Source organism: Pteropus vampyrus, unplaced genomic scaffold, assembly GCF_000151845.1.
Source record: "Pteropus vampyrus isolate Shadow unplaced genomic scaffold, Pvam_2.0 Scaffold504, whole genome shotgun sequence".
In the NCBI taxonomy this organism is placed as follows: domain Eukaryota; kingdom Metazoa; phylum Chordata; class Mammalia; order Chiroptera; family Pteropodidae; genus Pteropus; species Pteropus vampyrus.
In genome coordinates, this window is record NW_011889285.1 from 170,444 (window position 1) to 186,179 (window position 15,736).

The 15,736-nt window shown below is 36.1% G+C and overlaps 1 protein-coding gene across 1 annotated transcript; it reads left to right on the forward strand.

The window, feature by feature from the left end:
* The first annotated feature begins 10,758 nt into the window (after nucleotides 1-10,758).
* Nucleotides 10,759-11,697, forward strand: LOC105307563 (olfactory receptor 51B6). Its single transcript, XM_011383111.1, has one exon. The coding sequence runs from the start codon at nucleotides 10,759-10,761 to the stop codon at nucleotides 11,695-11,697; it is 939 nt and encodes a 312-aa protein (XP_011381413.1).
* Nucleotides 11,698-15,736: the final 4,039 nt, after the last annotated feature.

The following is a 15,736-nucleotide window of genomic DNA, read 5'->3' on the forward strand; positions in this document are numbered from 1 at the left end:
AAAATGTAATTGTATTTGGACATGTGGCTTTTAATGAGATGATTAAGTTGAAATGACATTGTTAGAGTGGACCTTGATTCAATATGACTAGTGTCCTTATAGGAAGAGGAAATTTGGGCACACAAGAAGATACCAGTGTGCACAGAGGAAAAAACATGCAAAGACACAGGGAGAAGACATCCATCTACAAGCCAAAGAGAGAGGCCTCAAAAGAAACCAGTCTTGCTGCCACCTTGATCTGAGATTTGACATGGAAAAAATTTTAAAAAGCCTGTTAAGAGAATGAAAAGATGAGCCTCAGACTGGGAGAAAACATTTACAAATGATATATCAACAAGACTTGTATATATAATATTTTAAGAACTCTCAATACCCAAAAGTTAAAAAAAAAGTAAAATCAGAAAATAGGCAAAAGATATGAACAAACATTTGACTGAAGAGAATGCATAGATGGCATATAATATATGTAAAGATCTTAACATTATTTATCATTGAGAAAATGCAAATTAAAATCAGATATTATATAATACTTCAGAGTGGCTTAAATGAAAAAGTAGTGATACAGAATACAGAGGACTTAGACCATTCATCAGTGCTGGTGGGAGTGCAAAGTGGTACAGCCACAATGGCAAATAATTGGCAGTTTCTTATAAAACTAGACATACACTTACCTTATGGCCTAGCAATTATACTTTTGGGCATTTATCTCAGAGAAATGAAAAACTGTGTTTATACAAAAACCTATACACAAATGTTCATAGCAACCATTTTAGTAATTGCCCCAACCTAGAAACAACCTAAATGTCCTTCAACTGGTGAACAGTTAAACTATGGTATATCAATATAATGGATTACTGTTCAACAGTAAAAAGAAGCAAACTATTGATATATATAACAACTTGATACTTCTCAGGAGAATTCTGCTGAGTTTAAAAAAAAAACACAATGATTTTTATACACCAATGATGATCTTTCAGAAAGAGAAATTAAGAAAACAATCTCATTTACAATTGCATCAAAAACTATAAAATACCTGGAAATCACATGAACCAAGAAAGTAAAAGACCTGTTTTCAGAAAATTATGTCAATGGAAAAAAGAAATTGAAGAAGATACAAATAAATGGAAGCATATACCGTGTTCATGGGCAGGAAGAATCAACATTGTTAAAATGGCCATACTACCTAAAGCAATCTGTAGATTCAATGAAATCTCTTTCAAAATACCAATAGCATTTTTCAGAGAGCTAGAACGAATAATCCTAAAATTTATATGAAGCCATAAAACACCCCGAATAGCCATGGCAATATTGAGAATGAAGAACAAAGTTGGAGGTATCACACTACCTGATATCAAACCATACTACAAGTCTACAGTAATCAAAACAACATGATACTGGCGTAAAAACAGATACATTGATCAATGGAATGGAATGGAATGGAATACAGAGCCCAGAAATAAATCCATGCCTATATGCTCACTTAATATATGATAAAGGAGGTATGAATGTACAATAGGATAAGGACAATCTCTTCAATAAATGGTGTTAGAAAAATTAGACAGATAAATGCAAAAAAAGGAAGCTGGACCACCTTCTTACACCATATAAAAGAGTAGACTCAAAATAGATTAAAGATTTAAATGTAAGACCCAAAACCATAATCTTCTAGAAGAAAAGATAGGCAGTAATTTCTCTGATATTACTAACAGGAATTTCTTTTTAGATATATATCCTCAGGCAAGGGAAACGAAAGAAAAAATAAACAAATGGGACTACATCAAACTAAAAAGTTTTTGTACAGCAAAGGAAACCATCAATAAAACAAAAAGACAACCGACTGTTTGGGAAAAGATATTCTCTAATGATACATTAGATAAGGGGTTAATATCTTAAATATATAAAGAACTTATACAGCTCAACAACAAAAAAGCAAACAATCCAATTTAAAAAATAGGCAGAAGACCTAAATAGATAGTTCTCCAAAGAGGAAATACAGATGGCTAATATACATATGAAACGATGCTCAATGTCACTAATCATCAGAGAAATGCAAATTAAAACCACATTGAGATAGCACCTCACACCTGTCAGAATGGCTATCATCAATAAATCAAAGAACAACAAATGTTGGCGAGGATGCAGAGAAAAGGGAATCCTCATACATTGTTGGTGGCATTGCAAATTAGTACAGCCACTATGGAAAACAGTCTGGTGGTTTCTCAAAAAATTAAAAGTGAATATACCTTTTGACCCAGCAATTACACTTCTGGGTAATTATCCAAGGAAAATCAAAACAATAATTTGTAAAGATCTATGTACCCCAATATTCATGGCACCACAATTTACAATAGCCAAGATATGGAAGCAACCTAAATGCTCATCAACAGACGATTGGATAAAGAAATTGTGGTTCATGTATACAGTAGAATATTACTCAGCCGTAAAAAAAATGAAATTCTACCATTTGCAATGATATGGATGAACCTAGAGGTTATTATGCTGAGTGAAATAAGTCAGATAGAGAAAGAAAAATACAATATGATTTCACTTATATGCAGAATCTAAGGAATAAAAAGAACAAACTAATCAAAAACAGACTCACGAATATAGTGGACAATTTGGTGACAGACAGAGGGGAATGACATTGGGATGCTGGGAGAATGGGGTGAAAGGTTAAAGAAATACAAATTAGTAGTTGATAGTTGGTCACGGAGATGGGAAGCACGGCAGAGGGAATGCAGTCAGCATTAATATGATGGCTAAGTGGAGGGCTAGGGAGGGAGGAAGCAATTGTGGGGATCGTTTTATGAACTATATAGTTGTCTAACCAATGTACTGTATACTTGAAACTAATTTAAATAAATACATTTTTTTAAAAAGCCAATGATTTCATGTATGTAACTTTCTTGAAATAACAAAATTTTAGACATGGAGCACAGATTAGTAGTTGCCAGAGGTTAGAGATAACAGAAAGGAGGAAGAAAGAAAAACAGGTATGTTTATAAAGTTGTGGAATGAAGCATCCTTGTGGAGATAGATCAGTTTTGTATCTTGGCTATGGTGTTATTTACATGAATCTACACATGCGATAAAATTGCATAAAGCTATACATGTATACACACGAGTGCATATAAAATGCGAAATTTAAATAATCTCTGTGGATTGTATCAATGTCGATTTGCTTGTTTGGATATTGTACTGTAGTTATGCAAGATGTTATCATTGACAAAAACTGGGTGAAAAGTCCACAAGATCTCCCTATATATATTTTTATGACTTCTTATGAATTGATAATTATTTCAAAATAAAAAGTTAAAACAAATACTAAGCCTTCAAATATAAAGTAGTTTTTGTTTGTTTAAATATAGAAATTGTAAAAAAAAAATCTCTAAATATATGCTGCTGTGAAATTTAGGAGACTACATGTGTTGTTGAGAGCTAGTGAATCCCTGGAGATATTTTATTAATATCTGGATAATATGTGTCAATTGCTATTGGTCTGTGAGCACTGGGAACAGTAATTAGAATAAGAGATGTATGTGTAAAAGTCTTGGAAATTGTCTTGTAAATATAGGACACCAACAAGGAAACTGTTGGAGATGTACAGGATAGATTCCCCATCAAGGAAATGTGTCAGCAGGCAGCCTCCAAATCTCAGCTAATACAGGATCTCTCTCAGCTGCAGAGAGCCACTTTGTCCAAAGTCATGATCTTCTTCTTAGATGTGATTGAGGAGAGTTTTAAAAGCCTGGCCATTTCAACCCCAAATGGGTTAATACTGTTGGGTATATTTTCTCCAGAGCTTTCTGCTAAGTTGGATGAGGCTTTGTCAGCCTGTATCTCAGTTTGGTTTCTTCCTCTGCCAAATTCTACTTCCTTCTTATTATCAAAGGTGTTAACCTCTAATAAACATGTTTCACCCAAAATTCTGTCTCAGCATCTACTTCTGGAGAGGCCAATCCATGGCAAGAATATTGTTATTAGGTGGCTTAGCTATCTACAAATATATAAATTTCCTTGCTTAATAAGAATGTAAGTGTTCTGGATAGAGAGCTACTGTAGGGAATAAAATATGTCATTTTATAAATGATGTCATGATTGTTTCTGCTAAGAAGATAATGTAACTATCTGAAAGTGTGCAAGAGGATGCATCCAATTATGGTTATAATCTCCAAGGTACTTCTTGGATCAGAAAAGAATGTAGACTAATCAAAGGCAGAAAAGAATGTAGACTAATCAAAGGCACAAAATAATCTGGACACAAAAATGATTCTTGATATCAGCCTCACATCACAGATAAATTTCAGTTTGTGGTGAAGTTATTAAAAAGTTTAAAACTATTATATATAACAGAGGAATTTTTATTCATTGATTTTGGATTTAAGATTTCTTAAATATTTCACAAAAACAAGAACCATAAATAAATTTGCATTAAAAATAATTTATGTCCATGAAAAATTAAGAAAATTAAAAAGCCAGCTATAGAGCAGTAAAGGTATTTGTTGTATCTATATCTGACCTAACATTCATATCAATAATTCATAAATAACACCTGAAAAATCAATAAACAAATGACAGACAGCCTACTCTTTTTTAATGGTCAAAAGAGTGGAACGAATTCTTCACAAACAAGGCAAGCAACCAATAAGGATATGAAAATGTTTGCAACATTATTAGTCATCAAGGAAATGCAATTCAAAATTACAAGATACCACTACACACTTGGTAGAATAGCTTTGTAAAAACAGTGAAAATACCTAGTTATGTTAAGGATGTGAATGAATTGAGACTCATGAACTATTAGTGAAATATAAAATTATGTAATCATTTTAGAAAATACTTATCAGTATCTACTGTAAATGAACATATGTTTTTCCAAGGAATTATATTCCTATGTTTAGGCTCAACAAAAATTCGTACATATGTGCACAAAAAAAAAAATCAAATAAACATGTACCTGAATGATCAGACCAGCACTATTTGCAATAGCTGAAAAACTATTACTATCAAGAGTAGAAAAGTAAATACGGGACATATTCATATAATGGATACTATATAGAAATGAAAATTAACAAACTATTGCTACATGCAAACACATAGATATTTCTCACAAACTTAATGATGAACATGGATGCCAGACACAAAAGAGCACATATAGTATGATTCCACTTTATAAAGGTTACAAGTAGATAAAACCAATCTAGGAGGTGAATTGGAAAGAGAAATAAAGGAACTTTTGCTTAACTTGTAAAATTCTATTTGTTGTACAATGGTAAACTTATTTTGCAACGAATTCATTGAGCTAGACTTTTATGATTCATTCACATTCCTTTACATAAATTAACTTTAATAATTTTTTGCTAAAAAAAATTGTTAATTAAAGCCATTTTGACTGTCAGTTTAGATTTGTCTATGATTCATTTTCTCAATCTGTCTTCTTTTTTGTATCATAATTAAATAATTAAATAAAATTAATTTAATTTATTTAGTAATTGAATCGAATCTCATCATTTGCTTAATCAAAAAGGAAGATCTCTGTGTGTTTATCTGTATATTTTCTATATGTATGTCTCTGACTAAAATCTGAAGTAGTAGATTTTTTTAAACTTTTTGCTATGTAGAATGGTGTTCAAGAGTTAGTAGTTTTAATCTGAAAATGGAAATTACTCTCCATCAATCAAGATACATCATTAAATTCATCTACCTCCAGTAGTATAAACTGGAGACTATTACATTGATTTTATAATTAAATCATTTAAATATCTATGTGCCAAAAAAAAAAAACCAGTGAAAGATGATGTCTATTTCTCAAATACGTCAATGTTAAATGGAGAAAGATAGTCCAAAATACAAATGATTAAAATAAGTGTGATTGATTATAGCAGAGGTAGTAATAGCTGACACTGATTGACTGGTTATTACATGTTGAATACTGTTCTAAGTGCTTTATATTTAAACCTCAACAACTTTATGCAATAATAATTAATACATGCATTTTAGAGATAAGGAAAAATAAGGTTACATAACTTGCCCACAGTGGGCAAGAGCCAGAGTCACAATGTAAACCAAATACTCAAGTTTCAACATGCATGTTCTGCATCACATGTATACTGAATTGTCATTTTCCTATGAGAAGAGAGGTTAAGACCTTGGCTTGCAGACAGTTGGCATTGTGATTCCTGTCCTTCACGTTACTCATAACTTGATTAAAAAGGAGTTCCATCCATGAGCAAACTGATTGTTGCCAGGCAGGAGGGTGGTTGTGGGGCTGAGCGAAAAAGGGGAAGAGATTAAGAAGTACAAATTAACAGTTACACAATAGTCACAGGGATGTGAAGTACAGAGTAAGGAATATAGTCAGTAATATTGTAATAACTAGGTATGGTGTTAAGGGAGTCCTGGACTAATCAGGGAGATCACTTCGTAAGTTATATAAATGGCTAACCACTATGTTATACACCTGAAACTAATATATTAAATGTCAAGTGCAATTGAAAAATAAAAAATAACAAAATAAAAATTTTAAAAATGGGTACATGTATTACTGAGGTGGAAGGAGACTCCCATCTTGTCCTGTCTTCTTATGCAGAACATGGAGATAGGAGTTGTAGAGAGAGGAATAAGGGGAAATAAAGACCTGGGTAGGAGAGCTCTCCTTTCCATGAGAAAGTGCTCTGGGTGCCCATTGGCTTCAGCCAGACATCAAAACTAGAGAAAAGAGGATGTGTGGGAGATTTTACTTCACCAAAACGAATGTCCTGCTCTCCTATAATTTACACACATTCCTCATTATAGGGATAGTGGTTGGGAGTTCTCATACACAGCTGAGGAAAAAGTGCTCCCTTAAGAAATCTATTTCAGTTCAAATCTCTAACTGGTCTACGTTATGTAAATAGGTATGCTGATAGATATAAATAACTAATCACTCTCCTAACAACAGGGCTGAAGTAAAAAGACACAGACAGAGACCTTGGGGACTGCTATTCAAAGCTCAGATCTCCAAAGCCGAGGGTAAAAATAAGGATACAAAAGATGGAAGGAGAGATGGATGAAGAAAGTGAGGAAAGATAGAGAGGGAGGGCCAATGGGTAACCTAAATCAAGACTGGATCCTGGAGAGGAGCTTCTAAAATAAATATTCCTACCAGACAGGATTTTGTGCAGATTATGAAAGGAGTGGCATCATGACTAAATCCTTGATAAAGCTAAGGATTCCAGATTCATGACTGTGGTACTGATGAATTGGAGAAAACCAAAATTCAGGTCGGTGAGGGTATCTATTGAATCTTGTCTCTGGCACCTCACTGCAGGCATCAGGGTAGAGAGAGCAGGAAATAGAGATCTGGTTTCTCAGAAAGATAAAAGTGATAGTATTATGTGTCAAGAGAATGTGAAGAATAGGTATGGGTCCTTAAGACTCTCCAACATCTTTAAAATCTGGTTTCTTTAAGGATTACCTCCTCAGATGTATAAAGTAAGGACACATGGACTCTGAAACACATGTGGCCAAAAAGAGTTATGGGAGCAAACCAGATGGCGGGTGTAGACTCGGGGATGAATTTTGCATTTCTACTTCTGGTTCTCTCCATATCTGAACTTGCAACTTCTCAGACCCCCATTCTAAGCCTGTCATTTCCTGCTTGGACTTTTTTTTTTCTAGAAGTCCACATAAGCACCAAAGATAGAATTTATTCCAAAAGTGTAAGAAAAGGTAGCTTTGTAATTATCAGAGTTTCAGACACTTTCTGTAGAGAAGTCACCATCTGACTTTCATCTAAGACTGATAAGCCAAGTCAAAATTACTCTTGACTAGAACATGGGCTGTGTGTGCCATTAGATCACAGACAGCAATTTACATAGTCCTATATCTTTAGCACCGGGAAAGAACTCAGAGAGTAATAGGTAGTCTCTGCTGAATTGAAACTATGGCAGAGTTTTTCTTTCTATAGCCCTTATAACACCCCCTCAGGGCATTTCTGGGTGCCAGGGATACACAGCTGTGTATTCAGAGTCAATCAACCACTTGGTAGGGTATACCAATCAATTTATGTGCTTCGATAATTTGAGAACCTGCTCATAATCAGGCCTGTAAGATGGTCTAAAATCAATTTGTATGTGTAGGCAAACCAATCACTCAGTAACTAAAAAAGAACACAAATTATGTGCTAGGCATTGTGCCAAGAATTAAGTATTGGGAATGGAGCTATCATTGGAAACCTTGAAATAAAATAAACGGAGAATTGATTGCAAATTTGAACTTTGTGGAAAAGACTGATAAGGGACTAAGGTTAGGAGACAAACAAACCAAGGACAGAGGGAGTAAATACTTGAAATAGAAAAAAAAAGTGTCAAGAAAAGTGAAGGGAAAGAGCCCAAAGGAAAATGAGAGAACATGTGAAAGGTAAAAGTCTAAGCAGGATGTCTGGAGTGTCTGCGCGGAACCCACAGTTTATGTGGCAGAATTTGAGATTTTGAGAATTAGCTTCTGATCCATGCAAAACCTAGTTCCTTCTAAGACAGAGACTCTGGGAGATGATGAGTGACTGTAGGGATGAAGAAAAGCCTAGGATTTTTAACCTCTCCGGAATTCACAGATGATCTCATGTACCACAAAAACAGCTCTGAGTAAATCGAGCAAAAATGCTGCTTTTCAGTATGGAAACAGAAGAAAATGGCAGCAAGCTTGATTGTACTCCTAAATACTACAAAGATTTCATTCATTTCTGGAGTCTTTCTAATCCATAGTGCATAAAAAAAACTCTCATTCACTTAATGCACCTGTCACCTAGGACATGTAAACAATATGACTTTATAGAATGGGGGGAATAGGTTATTGTAAGGATTCTGCGGGGAAAAAAAAATGATGCACATGTACTGTCCTAGTGTCTTGACATGAAATGGAAACTCAGCAATTATTTATTTCTTTCATTTGCCTTTGAACTCTATTTTCCTTGTCTGGTGGCCCCACCCTCCCCACTCCTGCTTCTTTAACCCTGAATACACTGAGTGTTTTCCGAGCCTTTGAAGACAGAGTTGCTTTTCCCTCAAACTATTTCAGTCCCAGAGCTCCAGGTGTAATGTCATCTGTAGCTACCTTCAGAAGTCCCTACCCACACTCACCACTCTCCTTCTCTCCTTTCCCTTTCTGCTCAGACACATCATCTTTTATCCACTAGTCAGATCAACTTTAGCTTAATACTTTCAGTTACAGTCAAACCTAGGCTCCTCAAAACCCCATCATCTTATATTTCTTCCTAGGCTTCTTAAAAAAATTGACATGTCTCAGTATCAATGACTAAAATTGATGTATACCCACCAGGTAGAGAGTGAAGAGGCTCTTCTCAGTGATAACAAAGCTTCAAAAGTGAAGAATAATTTATTTCTGGCAAAGCTCTTTCTCATTTGCAATTTCAGTCTATTCTTACACCATTCACCAAGAGCATGACTGGATGGAAATCACTACAGCCACTTAAATATAGTGAAACCAAAGCCCAAGATTAAATGACTTTCTCAATATCATTATTGTCACAAAGTAGCAGAGCCAGAACTTCAACCAACATCTTCTAAAGGTAAAAGCCTGGTGATCTTACGAACACGTTTTCATAGGCAAAGAGGAGTCTGGGAAGTCGTGCATTAAATTTACACCAAGATGTTCTTTGTAAAGCACATGAGATATACAGCCCATACTAACCTTAATAGAAGGTGGCCCCATTTTTCTCTGGCTAATGCCAGAGACACAAATGCACGCTTTTTTTCCTCACAGAAATTGGCTGCCTGCACCAGTTAATACCTTAAAATTCAAATGTCAGAGTCTTCCCACTTATGTGAAGTCTCAGTAGACTCCATAGCTTTTAAAAAAATGTTTTCCTTGAACTTGCTTAAATAATTAATTTGTATCTTTGTATCTCCAAGTAGGTGGTTATCTAACAGGAATTTATCTTGTACTGTTTATAAATAATGCTCTCAAATGCTTATCATAAAATCCACCTTTATTGCTCATTTTTGTATCTGTTATGAAATTTTGAATTCTTTGAGACATAGCACAACAATAACTAAGGTATTATGATGCTAGGCAACATGGATTTTGAGGTCTACATACTAAAAATAAACCTATACAATTAACTCATAACATTTTTATAGTCTCCTAAAAGTCTCTAGACTCTCATCAACTGAATTTCCCCTTCAGATGTATTAGTCTTAGTCTTTCCCTCAAATCAACTAAGTCTATTTTATTTTATTTATTTTCTTGTTTATGTATTTATTATTTGTTTGTTTTGCCCTAGGCTGTTAATACCTGTTCTTCCAATGCTTCTCAGAATCAATTTTTGACTGGTCATCTAGGTTTCATACATTCTGGGAAACCTTGAAATCTTCTCTCGAAACCACCAGTCAAGATAAGGAGCACCATGAAAAACATCCTGTAAGTTTTGACACTATTATGAAACTATTCGGATATAATGATTTCTTCTTTTATTTTGCCCTTATTTTCTTGCTTATGAAATTTATAAGGACATCGACCAGGTCTATTCTGCATACATTACTGCATCTCCAGTATATGGTTCATTAACTCTTTATGATCAATCCTGAATAACGTATAGAGTTGTTCGCACATTCTATTCTCCCTAGGAAGCTCTAGAGAATGACTAAATTACCACCTTTACTATTTAAATAGTGTATGAACAGGTGATACGCTCAAAAGACAACCAGAGCTCCTGCTGCATTACCTGAAAGGAATATTTTCTTCTTTGAAAGGCCTGCAATGTGGCTCAACACCACTTCTTCCCCATTTCTGCTTACTGGGTTCCCAGGCATGGAGAAGGCACATCACTGGATCTCTGTCCCATTATTGGTAGTTTACATCTCCATACTTCTTGGTAATGTCACCCTTGTCTTTCTCATCAGGAATGACCATAACCTTCATGAGCCCATGTACTATTTCTTAGCTATGTTGGCAACTACAGACCTTGGAGTGACATTGACCACGATGCCCACAGTTCTGGGTGTCCTGTGGTTGAACCACAGAGAGATTGCCCATGGGGCCTGCTTCGCACAAGCCTACTTTATCCATACTCTTTCTATCGTGGAGTCTGGTGTTTTGCTTGCCATGGCCTATGACCGTTTCATTGCCATCCATAACCCTTTGAGATACACTTCCATCCTTACCAACGCCAGGGTAATAAAGATTGGGATAGGGGTATTAACAAGGGCTGGTCTGTCAATTATGCCAATAATCATTCGCCTTCACTGGTTCCCCTATTGTCGGTCTCATGTACTCTCTCATGCTTTCTGTCTCCACCAAGATGTCATCAAGTTAGCCTGTGCTGACATCACCTTCAATCGTCTCTATCCAGTTGTGGTTGTATTTGCAATGGTCTTGTTGGACTTTTTCATCATCTTTTTTTCCTACATTTTGATCCTCAAGACTGTCATGGGCATTGCTTCTGTAGAAGAAAGGGCCAAGGCCCTCAACACGTGTGTCTCTCACATCTGCTGTATCCTGGTTTTCTATGTCACTGTAGTTGGTCTGACATTTATCCATCGGTTTGGAAAACATGCTCCTCAAGTGGTCCACATCACAATGAGCTACGTACACTTTCTTTTCCCCCCTTTTATGAACCCTGTCATCTATAGCATTAAAACCAAGCAGATCCAGATAGGAATAAATCGTTTATTCTCTCTGTCTCAAACTAGAGCATAACTTTGACTCATTGCTCTTCAAGTAATAACTAAGGAAACTTGGACAAGTTGATAGCTTTTTGATGGAGGCAACTAAGGAAAGGCATGGTGTTGGAAGTCAACCTCTCTGCTATTTAGATCATCTTATGCTGCCTATTTATTGCTGAGTTGTATATAATACATGCAGGCAACACTAACATATATCTCAAGTTTCCATCTGATTTTCTGTTTTCCCAACTAACTCACCCTGTTTGGTGAGTCTATGGCACCTGATATATTATTCTTGGATCTATGGTATGGGTCACCAGTGTTTGAGACAAATCCTATTATTTTATCATATGTTCTGCATGTATTGGCTCTGATACACCTAACAGTTACAGTCTTGACCTCAGACATTCATCTAGTTTTTTTCACTTTTATGGAATTAGTTGCTATCTAGAGAATTGCTCTAAATTTTAATGAAATCTACTTGTCCTCAGTTCAATATGCCAACTCTAGGGAGAGTATACCTAAGTCTGTTCAGCTAAATTTTTGAGAAACATTTATTAAATATTTTTATTGATTACTATTGTTAATAATATATGTAAATATATGTACATAATATAATAATAGAGAAGTAATTGTATAATACTAAACAGATATAATTCCTCATCCAGATAGCCATTATCTTAATGAGTTATTCTCAGATACTACTGAACAGAGATATGTATTTTCAGGTAGTAAAGTGGTATTATGGTTCCAGTTTGGAATAATGTTATAGATAAGACTGGGTGGATATTCCTGAAATGTACAAAATATCAGAGTTGAGAAAGAGCTGGTCATATGTGTAAGTGAGGGGAAAAGGAGAGGATGGAGGCAATGCTTGTGACTAGAAAAAAGAATGTTCTTTTCTTGCTCCAAATAGCTATCAAAGTTGATTTTGTACACAGTCTAGATGTGGGAGAAAGAGTCAATAGTCCTGTGGCCAGCTGAAGAGCCAGTACTCAAGACTCAAGTGACAGGTCGTAAAGTGAATCAAAAAGATTTCTTTTGAACAGAAGACAGAATATTAAATGGTAGGATTATACAAGGGTTGATCCAGTGACTAGTCACTTTCCTTCATATAGATGGACTCTTTCTCTGGGCTCCATCACACTGGTATTTAAAGTGGTCTCTGACTCTTATCTACTCCTGGTCACAGAAGGTTGAAAATTTCCCAGAATTCTCAGGAGAAACAAGGAGAAAAACAAAGATGAAACCAGATCTTTAGAGCAGCTTCCAGACTAGTAAATGATTTTTACCAGCTCAAGGGATTATTTGCTGGTTTATTCATTTATTTATTCATTTTTACTCAGTTGGCTTTGTGTCTGTAATTTGTGTGACATTTGTATTTGTCCTTTCATAGCTTTCATACTGTGTGCTCCAGGAGAATAATGACATTATAGATCTTTCCCTATGGTATTACAGTAACAGAGATAATCTTTAATAAAATACAAATTTTTGATTAAACTGAATGAAATTCGAAGGGATGTATGTTTCCTTGTGTGTCTGTTGGTTCTTCTCTTTATGTCTTTGTTATTATGCCCTGTAATTCCCTCAAATATTTGGGCATCCTAAGCCATATTCTCACCTAATATCCTGAAAAACTTTAAGTCAGAGTTTATCCTTTCCTCATGGTCTTGGGAAAGACTTCAAGGGGATCTAAGTTTCATAAGAGGAAATATTTCTTGACTTTCTAGGCCTAGTAATCCTGAGATCTGCTGTAGAAGACTAATATAAAGGGTATTGGATAACAAAATATTTTATAAAGCCCTTCAAATGGGTACATTTGATTGACACTCTCAAAGGTTTCTTTTTTCTCTTCCTGTTCTTCCTTATATTAAAGAGATGGGATAGAGAGATCACAGAAAGAGCTTATAAGAAATACAGGACTGGAAAGTTCAGTTTCTCTTTGAAAGAATTAATCCTATGAAACAGAGCAGAGCTCAGGGATCATGATGGGCGCAGTTGAACATCTCAAGAGTAGGGTCAAGGGAGGTAGGTGGGAAACTTTCCTGATAGATTAGTTTATAATCACATGTGCTTCAATGTAGAGTTAAAGTCCTGGGAGTTCTCAAAAACAAAAACAAAAACAAAAAAAATATCTGGAGCAAAAAGGCCACCTTCTCTACGTTTTCTTTCCTATCCATATGTTTAAAATGAATTGTCTTCCTGGTAACAAAGGTAATATCCAAACCAGGACACAGATGAGGCTTTGGGAGACCACTGTTCTCAAGTTCCAAATCCCCAAGGCTAGGGGGACAAAGAAGGAGGGAGGAGGCAGAAACAGGCCTTGGGGAGGACCTTCTGCAACAAATCCTCCTTGACGCTTAGCTTCTGAGTGTGATCTAAAAAGGTGATATTAGATCCAAAAACAGGCTCAGGGTTCCAGGGTCACATTTATGGCACCAATGAACACAAGACTGAAGAACAAACGGGTCATTATGTGGCTCTGGTGTGTCTTTTCCTGGAAAGCTCAGTATTGATAGCAGGGTATGGCAGGGCAGGGTAGGTATAGAGAGTTAGTTTTTTGGAGCTTACAGAGAAAGGAAGTAGTATGTCAGTCAAGAGATGATGGGGCATAGGATTATATCCCAAAGGCTCCCCCAAAACGCTGCTTCTGAATAATCACTTCTTACAAATTTTTATAACAAGGAAAAGCTAAAATCTGCCTTCTCCTCTCTAGTAGGCAGATATATTTTGGAAGTAAAAAGCAGAAGATTGATGGGAATAAAGGCAGCTATAGCTGGTGTGATTCAGAACTTTGGAATGTATCATCTGTTTCCTTTATTGCTCTCTTCAGCTGTTTGAACCAGCTTTCTTTTTGCCCCTGTACATTCTACCGCAGGTATTTACTTCCAAGAAGTGTAAATCAGGTTGAGAAGGAGAGGCACTATAATGACCAGGGGTATAGACTAACAGGAAGAAAACCTTGTCAAATAGACCAGTCTCAGAATAAAGCGGAGTCAGACTTTGAGGACTTTGATATTAGATACTCTGCTTTAAATTGCTGCACATTTCCAGAAGTAAACAGGAAATAACTGTGTAAATCCTATAAACTAAAGGCAGAAGAGATCTTCATTGTTCACTCCCTTCCACGTTGAAGTACAGGCACTACAGATTTTGAGGATCTCAAACCCCACACAGAGATAGGGAGTGATAGCAGATCTGGTGTCGGGGTGGAGTGGGTAGGGGAAGGTGGTCACCATGTTTACCAACAAGTGTGCTACCCAAGTGAAAACACTCCTGGATGCTTTGGATAAAAGGCCATTTAGAGTCAGTATTCACTAATAAGTTCAAGAATTTAATGTATCTGTAGGTTGGATGATCATTTCATGCCTTTGAAAAAGTATAAATTACTCACTGAGCCTTATAAAGAAAAATTGGTGATTAAATAAAGTCTACTAGATACCTTGTATCAGAATAGTGTTGTTAGTTACAGATTACCTACTCAGACAACAGAGATGAGGTCAGAAATGAAAAAGAAGAGAAGAAAGAGTACAAGGCTGACAGGGATTGGAGGGATGAAGTTTGGAAAGAAGAAGAAAAAGGAAGCCAAAGAAAGGCAAATGTAAAGCTGGTCACATAAAGTCGATATTTGAAAACATGGTGGAGTGAGAGACATCCCCAGATCTCTCCCCTTGAAACGATAATAAACTGAACATCTAAAACTCAACAAAAACACCCAAACTGCATGCCAGCACATCTGAGCATGCATGGGATCTGTGCATGAACTACCACAAGTCAGAACCCCAGGTGTCAGATGGTGGACTGGAAGAAATAAAGAAGCTGCTTCTTGCAGCTGCGAAACTCCCTGCAGGAAGAAGGAAAGGAAAGAAAGAGCGGAGAGTTCTCTGAACAGCCCTGCCTGGGAAAGCTGTGAGCTCCCCACAACCGGCCAGTGGTAGGACCCAGTCATCACGGCAGAAGACAGAGAAGCAGGACGGCAGAGAAACAACAGTAGAGTTTTACCTGCTGTGGTTGCAAAACCGAAGCTGAGCTGCAGCCCCCAACTCTCAACCCAGAGGTCCCCTCTCAGCATA